Below are 27,805 nucleotides of genomic sequence, written 5' to 3'. Positions count from 1 at the left end.
TCAACGTGTCACATCGTTTATTAATGCAGTACACATTAGACCCCAAATCTGCACTTTCTAAGCATATCATGTGTAGAGCTTTCAGATTCTTCTGCAGTTTGAGGTTATGTCTACAGGGGTACCCTTAAGTGGATGAACAACACATTCTATAATTATTGAAAATATAGTACAGAGTGAAATGACTTAAATATAATTTAGGCACATTTGATTATGAAAATAGATATCTCTCAATACAATACTTCTCTGTCTTGATAAAAATAATAAAGCAAAGAAAATAATTCACTTCTGAAGTTGCTTTCCTTCACCTGTAAAGGTCTAATCTCTCACTAGGCTTGTGTACCCTTCACTGTTAAGGAAAGCTTTGCATATGTATAGAAGAATAAGCTACGTAAATACTGAAGACATGTCATTCTCCCATAGGAGACAAAGCGGTTTGAATGATTCATTGCCTTAATTGATGAGTCTGTAGACTTCAGAACCCATTTGGACACAGCTTATATCCCTGCTGTTGGGGTAGACAAAAGGACACGGGTTACTGGTAAGGAAGGACAGGCCCTACCTCTGCTGCTGCAGAGAGATGACAACTCAAGAAGATCGGGCTAAAATTTATTAAGACAAAACCAGAAACCATAAGTAAAAGGACCACAAGTGCTGACTGGTGTCACATCTTGGAGCAGCCAAATGCCTTTATTTCTATTTAAGTTTTTTGGTGGCTAGAATCAAACTGTCAGTTTAAAATCCTCTCATTCTCCATTGGAGGGTTGTAGCTGCAATTCTATTATGTTGACTTTTAAAAGACAGTTTTGCCATCTTCCTTCATATTTTATAGCTTTGACTACAGTGGATCGGGATTTAATACTCATTTCTAAGCTGGCCCTGTTTATACTTTTTGGCATTTGAATTAAATGAATATTAATAATACACCTTGGTTTTTTGGTTTTGAAGTATCTTGCTATGTTTGTTTTGACAGTAAGGAAGAACTAGCTTAGTAGTGTAAATAGATAAAATTGCCTGGTCTGGCCTTGAGCGGAACTTGCTTAGAATGAAATTCTAAGGAATGCTCATTTAAAAGTTGTAGCTATAGGTAAATTCTCCCTCCATCTGGAGAATTCCACTGTGACTTCAGCTGACAGCTTTCCTTCCATTCTGTCTCAATCAGTAAGAATGGAGGATTTCTTTAATTTAGCTACTGTTTTGTTCTAAAAAAATAAACTTTAGAAAAATGAACCTGAAAAGAAAGCCTTGGGGAGTGTGATCTCACCATATTGGCGTGACGTGACAGGTACTTAAAGGGGGGGCATCACTAAAGCTATTTCTAAACCTGATCATCCTTTTCCAAATTGTCCGAAAGTTTGACAGTTTAAACATCCATTCCTGCATCTAGAGAGTCAATAAATATAATTGCATATGTTGTGCTTTTCATAAATTAAAATCCTTAATGCATTTCAAACCAAGATGGTATTTCCACATCATGTCTATTTAAAAGCAAATATAAGAGATACTATTCCTGGTCATAAAGCCAGGCCAATCCCCGATTCCACTCAAAAGGCAGTAATCTAACCTAGCCTTCCTACATATTAAGTGAGTGCTTTTCTGTTAAAAACAGAACGTGGAAAAAAGGTCACTTTTTTCCCTTATGCACTGCTGAGAACAAGCATAATCCTCTGAATGTATTTTTTTGTTTTGTTTTTTTCCTTACAGAGTTATTTCTTTGAGACAGCTGAGTGGGTGGAGAAAGTAGAGTGATAAGGAAAACATTTTTCATCTTGGGCATCTTCCTCCAGCCCTAGGATTCTCATCTGACACTCTGTGACATATGTAGTGGGGTCAGCATCTCTTCAAATATAGCTCCCTTCACGTTGGAACCTCTCAGGTTCGCTTCTTGAAGATCACACCCAGACAGATCGCAATTCTGGAAGACAAAAACGACGTTCACGTAACTTAACACAGAGATTTACGGCCTTCTCTGACCAAAGGACTCCTGGGGCACGTTAGGAAAATGCTCCTATATAACATAACTCAGTTATCTGTGGGAAACTTCTGCTTTAGAAGAAAGTCAGATTTTCTTCTTTCTGTGTTCGTGCTCTAGCTGGCGCTCAGGCTGACCATGACTACGTGCGCCAAAGGTTACAGGGAAAGCACATCCCTCTGGTCATGGATTTTGGAATCAGTCCTTTAAAATCCAGAATGCAGTAACTGTTATCTAAATGACTCTACCACGGTTCAAGAACAAGGAAAGGCATGGGGGGGGGAGGGGAAGACTACTGAAAAATATCTGAGAGAAAGAGATTTTACTTAATAATTAAATTGTGGAATAGAGTTTTCCATTCTCCAATCCTAACATTTTTATAGCAGGGAATTGCCTTTTTTAACCCCAAATTATGTGTACAATTCAATGAGTTTTAACAAACGTATAAGACAGCGTAACCACTGCCACAGTTGCGAGCTGCTTGTAAATTTCTCTTGAGATCACGGAGTGACAGATGCCAGATTTTTGGATAGGTCCCTGGGGACAGTGGGACAATGGTTAGAGAGAAGGGTGGCTGCACAAAACCTTTTAGGACAGAATGTCAGCAGCTGCCCCTCACCAGTCAGCCTGATTAGTCTCTGTGAGCAGTTGGACAGAGGCAGGCTTTTGCTGTTTAACCACACTGACTACGCGGTAACTAAAGCCAAGGAAAAATTTATCATCTTAGGTGACAGTGACAAACAGTAAAAAGTAAATAATTGTGGGTATAACAGGTTTATACCTTCAGCCTTAGGCTGGTTCTTTTTGCCTTTAAGTGTAACAGGGCCTGCTACTCTGCTGCTAAGAGCTATCAAGAGAGCAAGGCAAAAACATTTAAAAAGAATCAACAGCAAGTTAAATTTTGACATTTTGTTCTCTACAATCCAATCTTTGCCAGATTTTCTTGTACAGGGCTATACTGTTCAATATGATAGCACCAGCCACATGTGGCTATTTATATTTAAATTAATTAAAATTAAATAAAATTTATTTTTATTTATTCATTTTTTGCTGAGGAAGAGTGGCCCTGAGCTAACATGTGTGCCGATCTTCCCCTATTTTGTATATAGGTTGCCGCCACAGCATGGCTTGGTGTTAGTCTGCGCCTGGGATCCAAACCTGCGAACTTGGGCTGCCAAAGCAGAATGTATTGAACTTAACCACTATGCCACCGGGCTGGCTTCATTAAATAAAACTTAAAAATCCATTTCTCAGTTGCTCCAGCCACATTTCAAGTGCTCCATAGCCATATGAGGCTGCTGGCTACTGTACTAAACAGTCACAGGACATGTCCAGCAGTGCAGAAGGTGCTACCAGACAGTGCAGACGTAGGCCTGTCAACAACTATCGAGTCTGCCAGCTAAATGTGCAAATCCTGATGACATACAGAATACAATTCTGATGAAAAAGATAAGCGGACAAAATTAAAGTCTCAAATTGAGATTCAAAAAGAATATAAATATAAAATAGGCTTTTCCTGAACCTGATTTCAAACATGGATATCACTTAAATTTCTCGGGCAGTTCAAGAAATATTCTGGCCCCATTTAATTGTGTGTCGAATTAAAAGTTAAGAAAAATACAATAAATTAGATTAGTAAAGTATCTATCAAATTTATCTACTTGTGGGCGACCCAAAGAAAAGAGGAGAAATGAAATCAACTTAGACTGAATGCCAGATGGATCTTCAAATCTGAAACTGGCGTCTACAACTTAGGTAACTGAATCCTGCTCTGGAATTCACATTTGTTTAAATAAGCAACTGAAAGGAAAACATGCCTCCAGCTGTGCAGGCATGGCACCTGGCAGTTTTTACCAGCCAACTACTTTGTTTATGATTTCAATAAATTTTGCATGAGATACTCAGCAATTATAGAATAACAAAAACTCTTTAAAAACCGGTGACTCACCTCTAAATCAGTTCCTGCCAGAGTTGCCCCTCTGAGGTTGCAGTTCTTCAACTTTGCATTTTTTAAGGTAGCAACCCTCAGGTTAATTCCCGTCATCTGGCTTCCTTCCATATCCACGCCTTTCAGATTAGCACCTGAAGGGAACATATTTGGGGAGTAGTTGAACTTAAAAATATTTATAGTCATCTACCTTCAAAAACACCACAAGGCGACTTAATGGAGGCGAATGAGACAGGCTCCCTTAACTTTTGGAAATGACTGAGAACTACAAACCTGCGTATCGCAGCCAACTGCCATGTATAAAGAGTTCATTGTTAACAATCTGTTTGCTTATTCTATGAATTAAGAACGTTTTAGTCTATTCTTTTGAGGAAGGAATTCAATTCAGTCTTCTGATAATCAGCACTTTTATAATATGCCTCCATAAGTTTATGGCAAAGGATCTAAGTACTCTGTCTTCTAAATGTACAAATAAATGAAGTGACCAGTTCATAGACACAACAAAGCAATAAGGAATTCATAAACAAAACTTTAAATCTAAAAATGACAGAAACTGCCTGGCTTTGTGCAAACTGAAATTCTTAATTTTGATCATTATAAGAGTATGCTGTTCTGTTTGAAAGTTTAAGATGTTGATATTTAATTCTCCAACTCAAGCTTCATTAAATATTAGAAGCTGGATTTCCGGAGTTCCCAATGTTGCTTAACAGCCCTTTGCAAATTCTCCAAGGATGATGACAGAGGAAGTCTACCCCACTATGGTTATCATGTTTTATCTAAAACAATTATTTTGCTGGCTGTTTACTTAATGGTATGTTTTCGCCTTAGAAAATGTAATTATAGATAGAATCTCACCTTCTAAATTGGCTTTCAGACCAGAAGGATCTTCGAAGTTACACAGTTTCAGGGATGCTCCTTCTGCATTAGAACAGAGCATCTTGACTCCCTGGAGATTTGCACACTGGCAACGAAAAGAGAAAAGTCCATGTTTTAAGGTTAAGAATTTTGTTTGGAAAAGAAAAAATTGGCTCAAATAGTAAAAGAAAAAAAGAGAAAAGGGGGGGGAAGCTCAATTCAATACCCTTACAATCAATATGTGTTTACAATATTTTTCCAATTGAACTCAATAAGAACTGAGAACTGTTTTAAAGAAATAGTTCTTTTTTTTTTTTTTAAACTGAAGTCTTAATTTATTTTTTATTTTATTTTATTTTTTTAAGATTTTATTATTTCCTTTTTCTCCCCAAAGCCCCCCGGTACATAGTTGTATATTCTTCGTTGTGGGTCCTTCTAGTTGTGGTATGTGGGACGCTGCCTCAGCGTGGTCTGATGAGCAGTGCCATGTTCGCGCCCAGGATTCGAATCAACGAAACACTGGGCCGCCTGCAGCGGAGCGCACGAACTTAACCACTCGGCCACGGGGCCAGCCCCAAGAAATAGTTCTTTTAAAAGAACTGTTTTCATTAAAAGAAACAAAAGCCAAATTAACAACAGCATGCCCACCTCATATGAGAGTTTAGATAAAGAACTTGGGGAGTGAGAACTATGACATCCCTATTTCTATTTTTATAAACAGCCCTGGGCATGACAATATGACAGCTGAAATGTATGGGTAAGGAAGGCATAAACTTGTTTGGGTATGGGTTTTCCCTCGTTACTACTGTAGGAATCAATCAATGAAATTCTTGGGGTTCAATCATGCTACCATCACCTTCATTTCAAAGGTCAGAATACTAATACCAGCAATTAAAGGCATCATTGAGCTACAAAATACTACAAGTTGTTGGTCGGGTCTTCCTGAACCAACTATTGCTACACAACATCGTCAACCTTGAGCACCCAAATCACAGTGCAAAATACCAAGAGCAAAAAGCTACAGAACATATGTTAGAATTCTGAACTGTTAAATCATCTCAAAGGATTCAATGCCATCAGAACTGAACTCTAATAACTACTAGATAAGGCAGAAAGCAATCTATAAAGTTGACATTAACATTAGGCCTTCACAAATTGACCACAAAAATAGACGAATGTAAAAGTGTTTGAAGAACTGTAAGGCACCATAGAAATGATAATTGTAGTTCTTATTAGAATCAGAGCAGTGAAGAAATCTGAAATCCTAAGGCTGATCAAGTTATGTAATAGCCATACCTATCAAGAAAAATCCTTGTTTCATAAGTGTAATTTCATTCATTCACCCAATAGTCAATTCTAGTGAAAGGGAGATAAGCTAAAGATCATTTCAAATCACAGATAACTGACACATGCATGCACAGTCCTACCCATACCTCCATGTTAACACAAGGTAGCATGGAAGCTCAGACTGACAGGAAAGAGAATGAGGCCCTGAAAGGAGCAAATTAACTAAAAGATGACTGGATTTTATATACTTGAAAATATAACAAGACAGGATGCTGATCCATGAAAATAAATGTCTCTGGTTCTCTATGTAAAGCTCTCAGGTAAAACAGAATGTAAATATTATCAAAAGTTCCCAAGGTAAATATGTAAGTGCTACTCTACACTCAAAGCTATACTATAGAATCTCACAAAGAAGCAAATATATAAGAAAATCAGTGAGGTTTTCTATCTTTAACTATAGAAAGCATTTCTTCCTCTATTCATCAAATGGTAAAGCAGGCCACCAACACTGAGAGTTTAGGACCCAGCTACTAGGTAAACCAGCTTTGCAACTGTAAGAGCTGAGCTTCCCATATCAAGGGACAATGGGTTTTGATGAAAGCAGTTAGCTTATTACTACTATTTTTTAAGTATGATAATGGTATTAAGATTATCTTTTTAAATTGGCTGAGTCGTTAAGTTCATGTGCTCCACTGTGGCTGCCCAGGGTTTCACCGGTTCGGATCCTGGGTGTGGACATGGCACTGCTCGTCAGGCCACATTGAGGCGGTGTCCCACATGCCACAACTAGAAGGACCTGCAACTAAGATATACAACTATGTACAGGGGGGATTGGAGGAGATAAAGCAGGAAAAAAAAAAAGAAGATTGGCAACGGTGGTTAGCTCAGGTGCCAATCTTTAAAAAAATAAAATAAAAAGGTCCTTTTCTTTAAGAGATAAATAAAATAAATATTCACAGGTGAAATTATGAGTTACTTCAAAACAATCTGTGGAGAGAGATAGACAAAACTGTTTACGTGCTGATATTTGTTGAAGCTGAGCAATGGAGGGACGGGGGATTCATTAACTATTCTATTTCTGTATATGTTTGACATTTTCCAAATGGAAAAGTCATTAAAAAAACAAACAAGGAAAAGAAAATACAAACTTTAGAGTCTACTTCCAACCCTGGCAACAAACTAGGCTTTTGGCTTGGGCAAGTCTCTAGGTTTCAGGTTCTCAGTCTGTAGAACAACGGCGTCATACTCGATGATCATCAAGGTCCCTTCCAGTTGTTACCATTCTGTAAATCTTGGACTGGGAATGTGCAATGGATACATAAGAAGTGAATTATTATACCAGCTTCTACGCGGCAGGCTAAAGTCAAGTGGAGGCAGGTGGAGCATGTAGAAGAAACACTCTAGAGCATGCTGACAGAAGAGTGTGGCACAGACATGGGCTGCTTAACAGTGATAGCAAGTGAGATCACCTGGGCTGACAGCAGACTCAAAGGGTTCCTACAGGAAGGTTTCACAGCCCATGAGGGATAAATTGGGTGAGAAGTTCAACAAGAGCAGTGGAATCATTAGGTACACTGTATGTGGCAAAGTGCTCAGCATACATATTTTGCGGACACTGCAATACATACTGCTGTTCATCAGCAGTCATCTTCAAATGCCAAGGATTAGCAATTAGTTTTGACTTTCACAGCCTACACACTCTGGGCAATGACTCTTCAAAATGAGCTATTTTTATCATTCATAATTAAATTTACAATTCTATAGCACTTTAGTTTATCAAATACATAGATATATATATATACACATACTTTTTTTTTGGCCCTCACATCAATTATACAATATGAGTAGAACAAGTATTTACAGTTAAGAAAATTATGGTTCAGGCTCACAGTTAGTAATGCTATAACTAAATAGAACTCAAAACCATTTGTACTGAATGATCCAGTCTGTCACCTTATCTTTTTTTTTCTTTTGGTCCTTAAAAAAACCAACCTGCCTCCCGACATTTCACTATTTAAAGATTAGGTCCTTTTCTTTGTGGTGTTAGTCTTTCGAATATTTTGCTACCAATTTGATCCTTCATCATAAGATGGAACAAGGAGAGTGAAAATAATGAAAATGTATATTGGCAGATTTTGTTATCAGATCTTATAAAACATTCATGGAAAAACAGGTTACAACTAAGAAATAAAACCAAAATTATAAAATTTGGTAAACATTAATTCAGTGATTACTAAAAGCAAGGTCCTATATTAGATGGTGTTAATTCCAAAGACATACAGACATGGGCCTTAGTATAAAGTAAATTAAAGTTGTTAGAAGTAGGTTTCACTTTTGATCCTGCATATATCCTCTAACCCCGAATTAACTCAGGTAGTTGTTACGTGAGTACATGCATTTACATGTGTAAAAACACACACAAATCTACCTCTCTCTATATATATATGCACACATATACACAAGTAAACATAGACATATACAGTCATGCATCGCTTAACGATGGGGATACATTCTGAGAAATGCGTCATTAGGCAGTTTCGTTGTCGTGCAAACATCCACAAACCTAAACGGTACAGCCTACTACACACCTAGGCTGTACGGTACCAATCCTATGGCACCACCGTGATATTGTGGCCCGTCGTTGACCAAAATGTCGTCATGCAATGCACCAGTGTACACGTGGAGAGGGAGAGAGCCACTGAGATACTAACTTACCCAGACTGATGCATATCATGTTTATTTACAAAATATCTGTCAAATACCTCTAGAGCAATAACATTTCCCCACTTCAGAAATGAGGGTGGACAGAAGATTTCCAAGGTCCTTTTCAACTTTACCCCAATAATTTACTGAAAATATAAGTCCTGATAAATAAAAATACACTATAATGCGGAGATCAGGATCTAATTTCAAGATTAATTTCTTATTCGTTGCTAAATCTTTCAGGTCTATGTTTAACAAAGGATATCAAAGTTGCAAAACCAACCCATTTCACTTTCAGAGCTTTCAGTGTCATCAACTCAGTAAATTATGTTTTCAAGTAAGAGCTTTAGCAAGAGACAGGTATAATTTCTGCTTTTTGAGGCTCTTCAAGACTAAATATTTAATCTTCTCCTGTCATCAAAACTGATTCTTACGTCAAGCACTGATCCAGAGAGATCAGCTCGCTCCAGATTCGCGCAGCAGAGGTTGGCATGTGCAAGATTGCAGCGGCTTAGATTGGCCATTTTGAAGTTAATGTATCGAAGGTCCAAACGAGAAAGATCAGCACCACTGAAGTTTAAACCCTAATATTAGAAAACACAAACTGTCACAATATTTAAACCATCTGTTGTACTAAATTTAATTACTATAGCCAACCACCAAGTTTTTTAAAAGCACTTGGCAATTCAGTCATTTGGAGTTTATTACAAAACATGAGCAAATGGAACTTAGATATATAAAATAAGTGTTCTTAGTAAAAGAAACTATTTACACATAACATTAGAATGCAACCTGGCTACACCTCATTTACATGCAGAAGTTTCTAAAGAGGGATCTCTGTGAGCCAGGCACCTGTTAAGTATTATTTTCATTAAACCTGGTTGTATTTAAATTATTTTATTAATTCAATAATTCAAGACAGTTTTATTTTAAAAAATTGAGTATTTTGGTTTTTAAAATCTTTAATGCTATAATTCATAAAAGTATCTGCCACTGACTAGCCATACAAAACAACTGTACAAACACTTCAATTTTTATTGTAATTGCTGGAATTTCTATGTATTACTCCAAAACTGCTATATGAGACATAACAAGACAATAAAAAAGGCTATTACATCTCTTATTTGCTAATCATTTTAGGATTAAATCAACGCTGTGACTCATAATTAAATCATATCTTGCATGAAAACAGAAAAGAAGGCCAAAAAAAAAAAATCCTAGAAAATGTAAAACTTTAATCACAGATTTGCTAACACAAATAACTCATGTAAAAGTCTGCTTTGATTACCTGGCAACGCAATTCTGATTTGGTTGGAGTAGCTAGCAGAAATCGGACAAATTCCTTTCGAGATATTGGTGAATGATCCTCTGGTGGTTGAGAATTCTTGAAAAGGATATTAAGAAATTAATGGGGGCATTTTGGGAGATAGCTACAATAAATGTAATACTGGTTAACATAAAAAGAGCCTTACCTTTATTGCCACTTCTAGGTGTTCAATCAATGAGTCAATACCAAAAAATCTGGCTTCTTCTAACACACCTATCATAATAAAAATGATTTGACTTTTATAGAAAACTACTCATTTTAATATTTATAGAACTCTTTATGTTAAATTCTCACAATAGAAGTGAAATTCAACAAGCAGGATATGAATCAATAATATAGAAAAAAATTACTAATGTTTAGAACATATTTATAGACTATTTTTAAATATTTGTAAAACAAGGAAGTTTCCTAAATAGTTTAATTCAGCAAAAGAAAAAAATGGAAAATTAATGAATTAGAATGAAAGCCTTCCATATTTCAAAATTATTTCCAAAAATTACTTTAAATAGGCCACAGGCAAAAAATCCTGGTATCATATGTTCCTAAAATAACTGATGTAGTAATTTGACTGTGAATCCAATAATAAGTGATTAGTTCACCTAATCTTAACATTTCGTTGACCTTTTTCAATGGAGCAGATCTGAATAGGTTTGTCACAAATGTCTTTTACTTAACAAATCAGAAAATTGTAGAAATGAATAAAGGTAAGTCAGCCTCAAAACAAAAGTCAAAAGTATAATCTAGAAACCTTTCTTATAGGAGAAGCAACTTTAAAAAAAAGACATCTAAATGATAAAAGGGATTTTATCTATGATTTACTTTTCTTAATTTGGTAAAAAATCTGTACATTTTCTAGGTGACTCAGTATGTATAGTTTCCCACATCTGTTAGTGAGCATCTTCATCTGTGTGTGGGAATGAATTTGGAATCCATTCTCCTTCAAATGAAGACCTCGCTCACACAGTTGGATGAGTCTACTTGTAAAAATCAGTAAGGACTCAGAAATTACAAAGAAAGTAAGAGATGTAATCCCTCCCCTCAAACGGTTCCAAGCTAATAAGGGTAACTATATGTGGATATTGAAAAACACTGCAGGTATTCAGGAAGATGATGATCTTTCCTGGGAAAACCCAACTCCATCTCCAATATTCCAATTGCAAAACAAAGGTCATGTGACACACAGCACTGTTCAGGTACTCGCTCTGGCATAACACTTCCGGCCTACACCAGAGTGGCCTCACCTCCGGCTTCCTCATGAAGGGGCAGCCATACTCCAGTATCTGTCCCTGGTAGAAACCATCATAAAAGGTTCTAGTGGGCCTCGCTCAGTGTGCTGAGACCTTCTGAGTAAATCAGAACCTCCTGGGGAATGTGCTAAGGTTTTTTCCTAATTCTAGGTTTGGAACTAAACTTTCAAAACTTTCAGAAAAGCCTTATAAATTCAAAAGGCACCCACAGAGGACAGCTGAGGAAAGGAAGTAACATTCAGCATATTTTCTGTTAGCACCAGGAGGACCAGGATTTGAAGTCCAGCTCTGCCACTCACTACCTTTTCTGTCTTAGACAAGTTACTTAATCTCTATCAACTAAAGTTCCACATCTGTGAAATGGGGATATTACTACCTTCCTCACAAAGTTGTTAGAAGTGACAATGCATATATATTATCTGGTATAATGCCAAGCACCTGCTAGGTCCTCAAATGATCACCATGATTATTATTAAATTCTATGATTTCTCACATTTAAGACCATTCTCTTTTTACTATATCAAAATGGGGTTCAGAAAATTCATGTTAATTTTAGAGAAATAAATATTCAAATGCTGGAAAAGTTCTCAAGTTAGTAGAATAATTGGACTGCGGTGAGATTTAGCTAGGAGGTAGGGAAAAGATGATTTAAGTCAAGAAAAGAGTTTTGAAGACAAATGAAAGAAGAAAAGGAGGACACGATTCATTGGAAGAAGTGAAGGGCATTAAAGGCAGGGAACAAAATGAAATAATGAAGGTAAACAAAAACACACTGATGAAAGCATAAATTAGGAAGAGCAAGAAATAGGTTATCTAATAAGTGGGAGGAAGATAAGTTACTGCAGATTATTTTAAAGCACATAATTACGGGGCAACTTGACGCCAATGTAAAGAGTTTGGGTGGAAACTGTACTAATCAAAAACAACACTTTATAAAGTGAATCCAGGAGAGAGCTCTGCTTGCTGAATGACTGAATAAATAAGATCCACGGCCGAGAAACAGGAAAGAGGGACACCAAGCGCAGCTGGTAGCAGCCTGCCCAGCCGAGGGCTGAGAGCACAGACATGAATTTCTGATGTCATTTTCCAGGCAGGGAGGAGACGAAATGCTGTCAACGATACAAGGAAAACTTAAAATGGGAAGCATGAAAGAGCCCCTAGGACTCTGAAGCTGAGGTTTACATGTACTCAGGAGAAGAGCATGACCTCAGAGTGAAAAGCAGCAGGGACACAGGTGCAGAAAAGAGTGCACAAGAATGGATCACTGGTTATTTCATAACAATTTCTGCAGAATGACTAAAATAACAGGTTATAGAAGGTTTAAAGCAACAGTTGATAGAAGGTAAAAAATAAAAAAGCAACAAGAATTGAGTTTTGAACAGTTATGGAGCTAGATGATAGGGTCAACCAGTATCATTTTTCAGTGGGCAGGCTTTAAAGGCAGTATAAAAGTTACTACAGCAACAATAAAAGTTATTGAGCGTTCTGTATTTTACTACAGACACTGAAAGCCAGCAGCCCCCAGGCTGATTCTGACGTGTTTGTATGTAGCGTTTTCAAAATCAGAAGACTTTTAGATTTCCAGCTTTTCTTTAAAAATCAAGGCTCTGGCACCCTAAGTCCACACCCTCACATGGCAATAATCTGTGGAGGCTGCGTAGGAATGTGCACTCAAGATCACCACACCCCCCACCATTCCTCAAGTCAGACCAAAGAGAGTCCCTTGGAGGCCTATGAGCTTTGAATATGCAACCACTGCTTGACAAGGGCCCTTGTCTACACCATCTCCATGAACCGCTACAGAAATCTTGTGATGTTGTCAGGGATGAGGGTATTTTTAATAGTTTTCAAAGGGGACTCAGAGAGACTTTTCCCAACTGAATCCTCAAGTAAATTGTAGCATTGAGATTCCAATCTGATCTTATGAGTTCAAAGAATAATACCCACTTGACCACTCTACTACTCAATATAATGGGAAGGTCCATAACTTGAAGCCAGATCAGTAACAATTCAATTTAAAAACAACATCAAAATCCTTTAAAGTCTCTTGTGATAAATCCAAATCTATTTAGAATCTAAAATCGGAATTTACAGGTTAGATATACACCCATATACGCAGACTATCTACCTGAAAGACGGTCTGCCCATGCCTGCATCTATTTCTATACACTTCTGTACTCACAGACATGTAAGAACACATAGTTCTAAAAATGGAAAAGATGTACCTTCACTTTATGAAAATATACTGTTACTAAGCAAGTGAAAACAAAATAAAAACCATAAACTTACAAAAAGGTGAGGAATTATATTGAAAACTTACCCAATAAATTAATGCCATCATTTACAATGAGCTGTCCATGACGCAAATAGTTCAGAATGGGTTCAAAGTACTCAGGACTTCGGTCAATTAAAAACGCTCCTCTATGATCTTGCTTATTTCCCCAGACTCCTGTGTTGCATTAAAATGAAGAAAGCCCCCCATAAACAAAAAACAAAGTTAGAAATTCATAGAAGAAAAACTGTGTAACATACCAGTAAGTTTTTGCTCTTATAAAAATTATTGATATCATTAAAAGTACAGAAGGACAGGAGTTGTAAAGTCAATACAGTTACAAGTAGATCATGCAAACGTGCAAACGATGTGTTGCACTCACCTTTGTCCTTAAACATGTGGGCCAGCATACTGTCGGGTTCTTTATTCACTAAAGTGCTCCTAAGAATTCAGGGAAAAAAATGGATTTCTCCATTTGTCTTTATAAACAAACATATTTAAGTCAAGAATATACTCGATCCCAGCTGCTCTCTCAAAAAGATGCATGCTATAACCTGGTAGGAGTGGTGCTGGGAAACAAAAATGTGCAGTAAGTTGCCACTTATCAAAATCCCTTCTAATCTGGCACTTCCTTTGATTTAGATGTTGTTTTAGTTTCCTTTAATTTAAAGACTAACATATCCTTTTAGCAAGCTATCATATCACAATATTCTTGATCCAAACTTAAATTTTTATCTCTTTAATATAAGGAATTGCAGACTCTGCAAATTTCAGTATTGTTAATTTTTACTTGTGTTGCATAAATATTACTCAATATCTAAAAAGCATGTTCTAAAACACTAAATTCATGCTTTTCACACTTTTCCCGGAATGACTTGTAAAGCATTTTTCTACTCTTTCACTGAAAAAAAGCTTTCTAAAAAATGGTTTCAGATCATATAGTATATTTAAGCAGCATTGGAATATCTTCTAAGGAAATCAGCAAATTGAAGGAAAGAACAAATAGTACATAGTGCCCCCTACATACACACACACACACACACACACGCACACGCACCTACCGTGTAGTTGTAAAGTACCGCCCTCCAACATTTAATGTTAGCCAGTCTGTGTGTGATCCTGACAACCCTTCAGGTAGTTTAGAATCTGTCTGAGGATCTAGAGATGACATGTAGAAAATAATAAAGACATTAAGATTGGGGATTTGGGGAAGATGGCAATAGCATAAGTTTTTAAAATAAAAACACACATAAGAGTATACCAGAGCTACTAAGACAGGAAAACCCACACCCATAGACAGCATCTAAAATAAAACTAGGTGATAAGGTATTCCCACCAACACCAACAGCTAGAAGAGCAGCATGGCATCAGCAGCTTTCACAGAAGAAGCTGAAAGAAACAACAGGGTATGTGATGAACCTAAGAATTCCAAAGTAATCCATAAATACTCACTTCAAAGCTCAGGGAGCCTATGTGCGAACAGCAGACGGCAAGTGGAAGGGGTGTGCCCACTCCAACTGTGGGTAATGGAAGTAGTGTGCAGGGAGATCTAAAGAGGCTAGAAAGGAACTCTCAACACCCACCAGCCAAAACTCCCTTCAAGGACAAAGCTCCAAACTGAGGATAAGATGTCGGGAAAAGAATCCAAGTCGAACAGATTACAGACAACAGAGACAAAAGAAAAAGGAGTCTGGATAAAAGTCAAAAAGGTCTAACAGAACCAGAATACATTAGAAAGTGACTTGCAAATTTTTTACTTCACAAAACAACAGAAAAGGGAATTCTAGAGCCATGAAATTAGAAGAACTTTCCTAAATCAGCCCTCCCTTCTCAAGTTAAGGAAAACTAATTTCACATAAAAATGAGGAACAGAAAATCCCAAACAAAATTTTTAAAAGAATAAGGAAAATTACATCCCTATAGTCAATGAAAATGTGCCAGAAAGAAATGCCCACAAAATGGCTAAATACTATAATCTAATATTGCAAACCATGCTAAAAGAAGTAAATAATACAAGGTATGAAAGAACAACATAAATCAGAATTAGAAAATTCAGAAATGAGAGGAGAGAATTAGAAATAAAAGAAAAACCATTTCGGAAATGCAGATTAAACTAGACGAAACACAGGAGTAAACACAAGCAGATGATGCCGTAAGGGAAGTAAAAGATGAAGAAGGAGAGCCTTAAAGATCAAAAAGAAACCAAGAAAGAGGTAAAAAGAATTTAACAGAAAATTTCCAATAGAGAAGACAAACGTAGAAGACCCAACAGACATACAGAAGAGTTGTGAAAGAAAAAATCAAAGCAAGACGACAAAATAAACACATGATTTAAAGCTCAAGAAAACTTCTGAAATTAAAAACCATTTGAAACTACATATTGAAAGGGATCACTGCACATGGGAGAGAATCTACCCAGAAGCCAGAACCAGAAATAGGCCACTAAATTACTGCACTTTAAAAAGAGACAGTCATTCTTCGGGTGACCTCGGATGACTTATGAAAGACCAACACTTCATGCTAGAATAAAATGGAGTAACATATTTAAGATATTTAAAGAAAGAAAATGTGAACCTAGGATTTTAACAGCTTAATTGAGGTATAATCAATATACAGTAAACTACACAGCAGTAAAGTTTACAATTTGTTCAGTTTTGAATATGATTTTATATCCAGCCGAATTGGTTTTCAAGGATAGAAGACACAAATTGCTATTAACATGCAAGACGTCAGAGAACATTGTTCTAACAAGTTCTTGCAAAGAATCTACTAGAGAACAAGTTTCAGACAACCACGGAAGGCATCCACATAAGGACTGGAGGTAAGCATTAAATACACTTGAAGCTATAAAACCAAGTGACAGTTTTAAGGGATAGAGTATAGTATTTAAATAATGGCTATATATTCTGAAAATGTAAAAACAATACAATTTTTTAAGTAAGGGAAGAAAGGAATGAGTATATGCAAAAAATGTTTAACTGTCTTTAGTAATCATATTGGTATTGAAGGTATTGAGATTGTTACTGACACTTTTATGTGTGTTTTGTGTGGGATGAAGTAAATGAATAATTATGTGACATTATAATTCTGTCATTCCCTATATCCCTGAATACCAGGATCATTGATACGGAAGAAAAGAGACATCAGCTTTGGATGTAAGACAGAAGTTGTTAGATAAAAATCTTATAATCCTCATTATAAACCAAAGTATTAGTATGAACTCATGAGATATTTTATTTATACATTATGTTACATATAAAACTTCATATCATATAAGCAGCTTTCACATATATGTATGTCAGCAGCTTTATATACATACTATATATAAATTTTGTCCCTAGCTTGTTATGTATTTCCAACTCTGTCCACCAAAAAGCCTAGTAACAATGATGAACCAGTAGCCATCTCCCTACCACTCGGATTGTGTCTTGAAATGACATTTCTCACTAAGAGAAATCAAGGCCTCTCGGAAAACACATTGATGTGGGTCTAGGACAGAAGGCTAAGATGAACACCTTGCTATTCCAGACAGTAAGAAAGCTAGAAAAGACTAAAGAGTTATGTTAAAAGGATTTGAGGACGTTTCCACTGGCCAAAAGTAAAATAATCTAGGGCTGGTCTGGTGGTGCAGTGGTTAAGAGTGCACGTTCTGCTTCTCAGTGGCCCGGGGTTCGATAGTTCGGATCCCGGGTGTGGACATGGCACCGCTTGGCAAAAGCCATGCTGTGGTAGGCGTCCCATGTATAAAATAGAGGAAGATGGGCATGGATGTTAGCTCAGGGCCAGTCTTCCTCAGCAAAAAAAGAGGAGGATTGGCAGTAGTTAGCTCAGGGCTAATCTTCCAAAAAAAAAAAAAAACGTAAAATAATCTAGGCTTCAATAGACACAGAGGATGAAAACGTAGCAAATATTTTTAAATCCAAGAGTTCATAACAATAAAATAAACACACTAATCGATCACTTTTTATTTTCTTGTTTGTTTCTATGTATGCAATGAACCAATTAAGCAACCACTGCCCGCCAACCACTTTATGAGGCTAGTGGATAAAAGGAGATGAAAATAAATGTTTGCTCACAGTTTTAAGGTAGAGACAGAAGAGTACGCACTTACTTCTAAGTTGGCAACCACCTGTGCGATGATCCTGAGAACTCCCTCCACTCACCAAATACAATTACTGTGACGGCTTAAACAAACACTTACATATCAGGGTGTCATTGTATGGAAGTAAATATATCAAATACTCATTAAAGGTTATTACCCCACTTAAGTCTTAGGCTCTTTCTTTTGAGATCCACAGCCGCATAATTTTTCTTCCAAATCAAAGAGTGGAGTGTGTGTGTGCGCGTGCGTGTGGTTAATCTCAAGTCACTTTTGATTGATGTGATTTCATCACGTGAATGACTGTCAGACACTACGTATCCAAGCGACACAGGGTTAAAAAGATGTAATGCAACACTTACAGAAATTCTGCCAACTACTATCAAGGAGAAAATTTTAAAACAAGACAATTGTAGTTTCTAAAAATAAAAATACCCTCTTCGTGTCTGCCTTAATGAGCATGTGCACATCCAGAGCATTTTAAAGGCATGGAAAAGATGAGGTATCCATACTAAAATATGATCATATAGTTCAAATTAAAAATTGACTTTAACACACACACCCAATGCAGAGTCAAAAAACGTATGAAGATCTGAATACTGGCCTAGGATGCTTTTTAATGTTAAGTTTAGTAAGCCCATGTAAAATATTTGCCATTTCATCTTTTTTATTTTGGCAGACAAAATTGGCTTTTGAGGAAGTCACTTACCAATAAATGGTTCTCCTTCACACACAAACAAAACATCATCATCCCTGGGGAAATCAAAATTTAAAAATTCACTATCAAAATCCAGAAATCACATTAATTATCTGTTGACTAGAGGAACTATTCCTTAGAATTAGGTAGAGGACAGGTTTCACTATCAATTTATATTGCAAAGAAGTTGACTGACTAAGTTTCCAGTGCTTTGCCTAACCCCCTCAATTTACCATCTTTGGATTTAAATTCAAATAAGATTCTGCACGTGGAAGCACTTTTGAAATGGAAAAAACAAAACAAAACAAAACCTACTATACAAATTATGTGAATTCAGCTGTCTTATCAGTTGAAGAATGTACTATTATGCTCAAAGGATATGATTAAAGCCATAGCCAACTCTTCTTTTTTTACTTTCATTCTGTAACCCTAAATAAATTATTGAGGTTTTCTCCCAACTTATCAGCTGCTTTGTGCTCTGGAAATGAAAAGATACTTTCATAGTAAACCTAGGAAGAATATAATTGGAAGTAACTCTGCTGGAAACACCCACTATACACCCACCACAACCCCAAATGTAAATGACTGCACATGATCCACAATTCTGGATTATCAGTGCATGTCCTCCCGCCCTGCCCCAATCCATCCCACCATTAGAGTAAATAAATGATCAGAGATTATACTGTGAGCCACAAACTGTTAAACAGGTAGATATCTTATAGTTCATAAGGCTTCAGTCATAACCTTCTATGTCGTAGAAATTTTTATTTCCTATAAGAAATCAGGAATATATTGAATTTTTCTTAGAAGCAGAGGCTGTATTCGTTACAGAGAAATTTAGGTTGCTGTAAATCATTCAACAATGTGACTCAATTATCCATAAAAACTAAAAGAAGCTGGGTGACAGATACTGAAAAACTAGGAAATTCTCCTAACTTATTTGGATTTTAAACACAGTCTATAATCTTTTCTACTAGCTCACTGTGTCAGTTAACTTTTTAAGACTAGTATGAAAATTTGTTTTCTTCTCATTAACAAAAATCAACTACTAAACTGTATGACCTGGGTAAGTCATTTAACTTCTCAGAAGTTTAGTTTCCTCATTTACAAAATGAAGGGACTAAAAGTGATTAACTTCCATGGCAGTATATTACATTGGAAGGTCATTCTGACCCGGGTTTACATGAAAATTAAAATTTGTATACCATTATAATTTAGAGCATCATTATCTTTACACTTTCAATTTAAAAAAACCCCATGCTTTGCTAATTAAATGAGGTAACTTGGGCAAAACAAATATAACATAACTGGCACTATCAGGACTTAATCTGTGTTCCCCTCCCATCTTCTTTGTTAAGACTCTTCCTGCTCCAAAATTCTATGATCTTATGAGGATGGAATGAGGTGAACTACACACTTTAAAGAGATAAATCTGCCTGGGACATTTAAAAAACAAAACCAAAAAACAAACCAAAAACCACTATTGTGCGGGATCACTGGTGAGTTTATTGGGGTTAAAATTCTATATTCAGCAAGTTTTCACCAAAGTAGGTCTCTGTAATGTTTATAAAATGCAAAGTATTCTTAGGAAATGAACTGACCAATAAGCAATAGCATATAAAATTAAAGAGATTAGATTTCTAACATTAAAAAAATGCATATCTTATTAGATCCACCTCTAGTAATATAAAGAAATTACTCATAGCCAAATATGAACTATGCAGAAAGACTATGGGTATATTGGAATGTACTGAGGATTTTCTATCTGATCAATACACTGTAAATCCAAATGATTCAAATTCCAAAGAGCAAATTCTAGGCAATCATTTGCCCAAATCCTTAATTCTCAGCAGTGACTAAACTACTGCTTCAGGGAAAGAGCATAGCACCAAGAAGCTGAGGCACACTGTAGACAGCTTATAAAAATGGGAAGGTTACCTGATCAAAGCAATATCATCAATCAGTCCACCTTTCCCATTATACACACTGGTGGCTTTTATGCCGAGTTTACTGCTGGCCACAGAAAGCAAATCAGATAAAGTTCCATATACAGCGACCACCTGTAAACACAACAAATTAATTTGAACAACTTATACAATGAATTTCATCACTCACAAATTCCAAACCACCACACTATAAACAGGACTAAAAAAATCAGATTATCATAGAAAAGGAGATTTTGAGAGGCTGTTAACAGTATCCCTTTCTTCCATGACTCAGATATTTATTTAGTGCCTAATATTGCTGAAATCCAGAACTAAAAAAGAAACTCAGTGAAAACAGCCTACAATCTCAAAGTTGGTTAGAGTGCTCCAGTTCTTAAGACAGACAGACCGCACTTCACCAGATTCTGACATTTTCTAGCTGTCGACTTGAGATGAATTATTTAACCTCTTTATGCTTCTGTTGCTTTAACCAGGAATGAAGAAAACTGTCACACCCACATCAGAAAATTGTCAGGAGGATGAAACAAGTTAATGCACGATAAGAGCTTAGAAAAGTGCCTCAGACCTATTAGATCTTTATGATGTTGTTTTTACATTATTCCTTTGTTATAGGAATGGTTTATTTTAAAAACAGGAATGACTTACTGCTGTTTATTATAACACTTACCACATCAACTACCACACGAAAGGTAACAACTTCCCACTTCATTTATTTAATTCTTCAATAACTACCTATTTTTTAAAAGCCAGCTTTTAACTAACAATCTAAATACAGCAAAGGGCTGGGTTACAATGACTTGACCTGTCCTGCTTTAAAGCAGGCACAGTCTGCTATATGAACAAGATATATGCACTGGCCTAGGCAGCGGGTCAAGAATCTCTACACACAGTGAATCTTTCGTTCCAGCCATGACCTATAACTATGTGCTCCCAGTGGATGAGTTGTATACTTGGCCTATTACCAGTTAGGATGTCTGAAAGTTATGAATAAAAGTAGGTGAGGAGCTGAACACGAAGCATAAACAGCCAGTTGACTTTCCACAGGACACTGGATAAAGGTGCCATATGAAGGAGGAACTGGCTGGTCCTTTGTTCCCTGGGGACTGGAGGATAGCAGACACTGCATTTGTAGGTAAGGAAATGAAGCGAAGACCAGGGTATGGAGGGAATTGTTTGCTAATAATAAAGTGTGCAGTCTTGCATAGCAGAGTGCTGATTCCAGCTGTTTTCTCTTGGATCATAAGGATAAAAAGCCACAGAAGTGTTGCAAGCTGGGGCATTTTGGGGAGGGGTTGTAGGCAAGCACAACTTAAAGGGATTAAAAGTCATGCACAACCCCAGTGTCTGTAAAAACATGAATGGATAAAGAAAATGTGCTGTGTATATACGCGCACATGCGCACACACGCACACACACAATGGAGTATCATTCAGCTATAAAGAACGAAATTCCAATACATGTTACAACATGCATGAATCTCAAAAACATGTTAAGTGAAATAAGCCAGACACATGAAAGGACAAATATTGTGTGATTCCACTTAAATGAGATACTCAGAACAGGCAAACTCATAGAGACAGAAAGAAGAGTAAACGTTACCAGGGCAGAGGGTGGAACGGAGAGTTACTGCTTAATGGGTAGTTTCCATTTGGGATCGTGAAAGGGTTTTGGAAATAAATAATGGTGAGGTTACACATACTGTGAATGTACTTAATGCCAATGAATTACACACTTAAAAACGGCTAAAATGTTGACTTCTATGTTATGTATATTTTACCAGAAAAAAAAAAGCAAAGCACTTGGCACAGTGTCTTGCACACAGCAGACACACCATAAAGGATGGAAACCAGAGTAAACATGTCCCCCGTATTTCTCATTTTTCACCTCTGTAACAGAGGCTGGAGTTCTAACCGTTATTGCAGATACATGTTCCTGGGAGAAAAGGGAAAGAAAGTACATGAGGCATTACATACAGTAAACCTGGTTGTGCTAAGGCAGAGGGCATGAAGAGAGAAAACAGAGAAAAGAAAGAACCAAAAATGCAAAGGACCAAGAGATTGACCAAAGCAAATGAAAAACAGCTTTTACAGTCTGGGAGCTGCTAAGGGAGGGTAAGAACATCCTCCTTTCCAATATCAGCATTCTTGTCATGGTTGTTGTTACACTAAGAACTTTCTAAATCTTTCTCTTTCTCCTCTTATTTATCTTTGCTTCTCGTGTATCTTTACAAGGCTTTATTTTGCCTGACATCATCCCCCCGTTGCCCTAACATCAAATTTCTCCCCCAGCATTTCGTTTCACTTCACTCCCTCAACTGGCCACGTCATAAAATGGATGAAATTTAATGCATCTCTTTATATTATGCTTCTGTATTTAATTTAAATATTAGAGCATTTTATATGACTGACTTTTAAAAAATACATCAAGTTAAATTGTTTTCTACTTCCACATGATTGACTTGATTTTTCCTGGGGGTCAGTTTTTCCTAATGAAAATAAAAGCCACCCGCCATGTTTGAAAGCTGCACTGTCCAGTCTGGAAGACCCTAGCTACAATAGGCTATTTAAATTTTAATTTACCAAAATTAACTAAAAGTTAAAAATCAGTTCATCAGTTACACCAGACATATTTCAAGTGCTCAATAGCCACAGGCTAATGGTTACCATATCAAACAGCACAGATATGGAACATTTCCATCATCACAGAAAGTTCTATTGGACAGTGCTGTTTCAAAGAGCAGAATAAAGTGAAGAACAAGAAACACCTATTTTAATTGTTAGGTTTGACCACAACACAGCAACCCACAGTAACAAAGTGATGGCATCCAACTCAAAAGCTGCTGGTTTATACTGAGGATTGAGCAGTTGCCATCTTCCATTTCTTTCCCATTGAAGTCAAATTTAATTATAAGATAAAAAATTTAAAAAACCCACACATACATACTGCCAATTCTCTGGGCAATGAAAGCACAACAGGTGTTTCTTTGTAGGTTGCTAAACTAAGGAGCACATTCTAGATATAAATTGAGTTCAACTTTATCATCACTTAAATCAGCCCTAAGATAGTATCGAACACAATTTTATCATTTCACCAAATGTTTTCCAATCTGACTTATCTGGACTGTAAAGGTTTAATGAGAAAGTTCTGATTTGTATTAGAAGACCTAATATCAAAGCCAGAAGAAAACAGCTGTCCTGGAGCAAGACTGTAAACCTCAGGACGGAACTAGGATCTACCGCATATCCCACTATGTCTGCAGTGCCCGGCATAGTTCTTCATTCAAAGACGGTAATCAATAAGTGTTGGCTGAATGAATGAATAAGGGATACAAAAGGGCTATGACTTGCATAGCTCATTACTGAATATTCTGAAGTTAAAAAAAAGCAACTTATGTTCAAGATATACAGAAACTTTGAACTGACCATCAGGTTGCTCAGAAGCCACTCACTACACTCAGATATGCGAGTCCTCATTTCAAATTCCTTAATGCCAACTTTTACAAGAAATATTAAAAAGAAAATGCGAATTCTGAGGCATATGGAGAAAGGCCAAAAAGTGAAAGCATAACGGACTCTTTTGGAGCAGTTTAAAAAAAACAAACTAATTCCCAAAACTTAGAAATCCTAAGTTTTTTTTTTTGAGGAAGATTAGCCCTGAGCTAACATCTGCTGCCAATCCTCCTCTTTTTGCTGAGGAAGACTGGCCCTGAGCTAACAACCGTGCCCATCTTCCTCTACTTTATATGTGGGATGCCTGCCACAGCATGGTTTGACAAGCACTGCCATGTCCGCACCCGGGATCTGAACCAGCGAACCCCAGGCCGCAGATGTGGAATGTGCGAACTTAAGCGCTGCGCCACCAGGCTGGCCCCTAGAAGTCCTAATTTTTTTTAGAACTATGGCCTTCAAAGGTTTTTGACCATGTATCTCATCAGTAAAACATTTTTAGGCACGTGTTGAAACATTTGTATATTTACTTATTTTTGAACTATATCCCACTGTCAGAAAGAATATGTTTTCCAAAATGATATGAGGATTTTCATTGACTATAAGCTGGCCAATAAGAATCCTCTAAATATTTATCATTAAATTTAGTCTGTCAAATATAAAATTGACTTTATCATTAAAAAGAAAAAAAGAAAAAATATGAAACTGTTGTCTTTATGTGCTGGAAAATAAGTTTAAAAGTCTTGCTAATTAGGATGACCCCATTGGCTAGTATTTCAAAGAAGAATATACACTTAGGGAAAGGTTTTATTGTTAATAGCAGCTATTAATGAGGACTTCAAATAGTCTTCTTTAAAATTTGGCACTTTTTTACTTCTTCCCAGACTCAAAGAGATGCACTGTTTTTCCCTCCTCCTTCACACAGAAGTGGCAGGGCAGCTTCTCATTGTCTACTCATGCTTGCATAATTAACACTGTCTTCAATCTGTAGCTTCTTTGAAGGAATCTTTTAAAGCCACATTTTGTTGAGGGTTTAGTTAAAACGGGATAATACAAATCTTAACCTGGCACTTCTAAGCTTCAGTCCAGCTAACACATTCAGTGACTGAAGGCACCTATTTTTGCAGATTGGAAAAATCAAGTTCTAATATTATTTTACATTTTTAAGTAAAAAATATAAATAAAAGGTATTTCTTCCTAAACTCTACTTATCCTCTTGCAAATCCTCTGTGGTGTACCATGTCACTCTGGAAAGCACTGTTTTCAGGAAGGCACAGCCCTGTCTTCAACATTACAACATTCACTAGTTACACTTAAGTTTCTTCAGTATACAGAAGAGTCATGGGGAGCATATGATGGAGTCCCCTGCAGTAACTCTGTGCCTCCCCAACCCCAGGCTTCATGGCCCAGTCTGGGAACCACTGAACAAGTCTTACAGGAGAGAAACTTATTGGAAAAAACAAATATTATTCTTACAGCCAGGAAGCAAAAACAGAAACTAGGTAAATAAGGAGATAATGAAAGTGACATAGATATTTCAACTGGTGGAAAGGAAACCAAACTCTTACTTTGTAGTAGTACTTTGTTTCAGCGTGTTCTTCATTAACATCATGTCACAAGCATGGCAATCTGGCTAAATAGTCACTTTATTTACATAAAAATGCAGTCTGTTATGTATTATTCTGCTCTCTTTTGTTAAATAAGAGTAATGATACTGTATTTTTAATCAGCGGAAGGGAGAGGAGAGAAAACACTGACAACTTTGGCATAGAATATGTTTTCCAAGTGGGTAGTAAAGATTATGGCATGACTTATTTTTAAAACTAAATCATATGAGTATTCTCCAGTCTGGCTTTTTACGATCTTTGTAACATAAACATATTTATCTTTAATTATTTGAGATGTGTTTTTTCCAATCTTCTGAGATTCTCTAGCAAAATATTTTTAAAGCAAAGAAAATTTAAATCCAAAAACCTAACCTAGTCAAAACTAGACAGCTTAAAAAAACCATAAATAGCTTATTAAAGAAATATGGCAAACCTAACCCAGCCAATCTTCCACAAGAACAAAATTCAATGTTTCAAAGAGATTTAGAACATAGTTAAATATTTATAACTGGGTCTAAACATCTTGTCTTTCATGGAATAACACAGAAATGATGGATAAAAAGGTCAATCAGAGGTCTGTTTTGGAGAACACACCACAATTGTAACTTTGAATGTACTATATCTTTTTTCCAGTAACAATATAAGTTTTAGATGATGAGTAGCAGCTAACAACCGACAAAACAGGTCTAGAAAAAGTTGATGGTCAGAAATAATGTAAATCTTGTGCAGCACATTTTGAGGTAGCATTCACGAAAACTCAAGAAGTTGAATTTATGCCAGTTCTGTTTTTTATGAATATTACATCTCTAAGACCAGAAGAATACAAAATTACAGTCAGCAAACTACACTGTGGTTCAAATTTTTACAGCATGTTTACTCAAAATCGCAGAGTAGTTGGAAAACTATTTTTTATATGGTGGCACAATTACGATATTTAAAAATTTACGTTTCCAAAATATGAAGGAAACAAAGTATTCTGGCAAATAACATAGTGAGGCCAATCTCCCTTTACCTTAGACTCTAAGGCTTATTACTTCTAGATGTCATCTAGTCACACCATAAATGTCTGCCTTGAACAGTCAAATTTTCCAAACAAGCCGACCAACTTTGAAGGGTGGGGCAGGAGGCTGAGAAGGAACAGGATTCATTTTGGCTTGCTCCGGCGGTGGAAAAATGTTTAGTACCACACCCTCAACAAAGGCCTAACCAAGCAAGGAGCAATGTCAAATCAACCCATTTTGGTCTACTGTCACAGTCTAAGAAACTAAAACAAGGCGAAATAATAAAGCAAGCACAGAAGTTTGGCGGCGACGGGGCTCCGGGCACCTAAAAGATGGGTTGGGGGGGGGGATCAAGAAAATGTCTCTAATTTTCAATCCTCTCTATTCGACTTAGGATGGAAGAATAGTTTATTTGTCCACCGATAAAGAGTTTAATTCTTTTTACCTGGTCAACCTTACATGCCTTAGTGGTTACCACCACTTTCTGGAGCAGATCATTACTCAGCACGAAGGGGGAAACGAGCGCCTTCTCTAGCCAGGGGTGGGGGCAGCGGGGTCGTCGAGGAGGAGGCGGGAGAAGGCACGTCAGCGCCAAGGCTCAGGTGACAGCGGCCCCCACGCCCCCCCCCGCCCTGGACGCGCACCTGGACGGGGGAATGAGTAAGCACAGGCTGACCTGCGCTCGCCCCGCCGGCAGCCGCGGACTCCCAGGGCGGGCTGGGGGAGGCCGCCGAGCCCCGCGCCCACCTCCCGGACGCCCCGCGCCCGGCGCGCGCCCGCCTCCCAGCCCCCAGCCCGCTGCCCAACTTCAGCCTCTGCCCCGCAGCCCGCCGCGCACTCCGCGGCGCTCGCCCCCAGCCGGCCCGCCGCGCCTCCTCCCGACCCCTTACCTTTCCGTTCTTGGGGCTGCCGTTAAGGAACAGGGTCACCCGCCTCATCGCGCTGCCCCCACTGGGTCCTGAGTGAGTCGCCACCCTCCCACCTGGCTCTCCTCCCACCTTTTTCCTCTCCCGCCCTTCCCCTCCCTCCACCCACTCGGGCTCTCCGCCCTTCGCCACCTTCTTTCTCCGGCCGACAGACACACGCACGCACTCTCCGTCCCACACCCCGGGGTTGGCCGGTCCTCCTTCCCACCCCGCCCCTGGGCCTCTCAGTCAGCCTGGAGCCCTTCCCCCACTCTCCCAGACTGGCTCGAAGCTCCACCAATCAACCGGCAGCGCCGGCCAGCACACAGCCAATCATCGCCCTGCACTGGGTGGGTCACACTGAGCCAGCCCTGCTGGAGGGAGGGAAGAGAGACCGCAGGCCAGCGGACGGGAAGGGTTATCAGCCAATCAGAGCAGAACCTGGAGCCAAGCGGCGTCTCAAAGCGTTACTGAGCAGGCGCAAACCCAGCACCAG

At 37.7% G+C, this 27,805-nt stretch overlaps 1 protein-coding gene across 1 annotated transcript; it reads right to left on the bottom strand.

Annotated features, from left to right (window-relative positions):
• Positions 1–27,550, bottom strand: KCTD9 (potassium channel tetramerization domain containing 9). The gene is made up of 12 exons (XM_044766851.2): positions 27,295–27,550; positions 20,343–20,464; positions 18,417–18,460; positions 14,670–14,766; positions 13,991–14,049; positions 13,657–13,785; positions 10,235–10,302; positions 10,051–10,146; positions 9,197–9,346; positions 4,773–4,878; positions 3,918–4,051; positions 1–1,912 (listed from the first exon to the last, which is right to left on the bottom strand). Exons 1-12 carry the CDS (start codon positions 27,340–27,342, stop codon positions 1,796–1,798), a joined length of 1,170 nt encoding a protein of 389 aa, XP_044622786.1. The 5' UTR covers positions 27,343–27,550; the 3' UTR covers positions 1–1,795.
• Positions 27,551–27,805: the final 255 nt, after the last annotated feature.

Source organism: Equus asinus, chromosome 3 (assembly GCF_041296235.1).
Source record: "Equus asinus isolate D_3611 breed Donkey chromosome 3, EquAss-T2T_v2, whole genome shotgun sequence".
Classification (NCBI taxonomy): Eukaryota; Metazoa; Chordata; class Mammalia; order Perissodactyla; family Equidae; genus Equus; species Equus asinus.
This window is presented reverse-complemented; position numbering and strand designations above follow the sequence as displayed.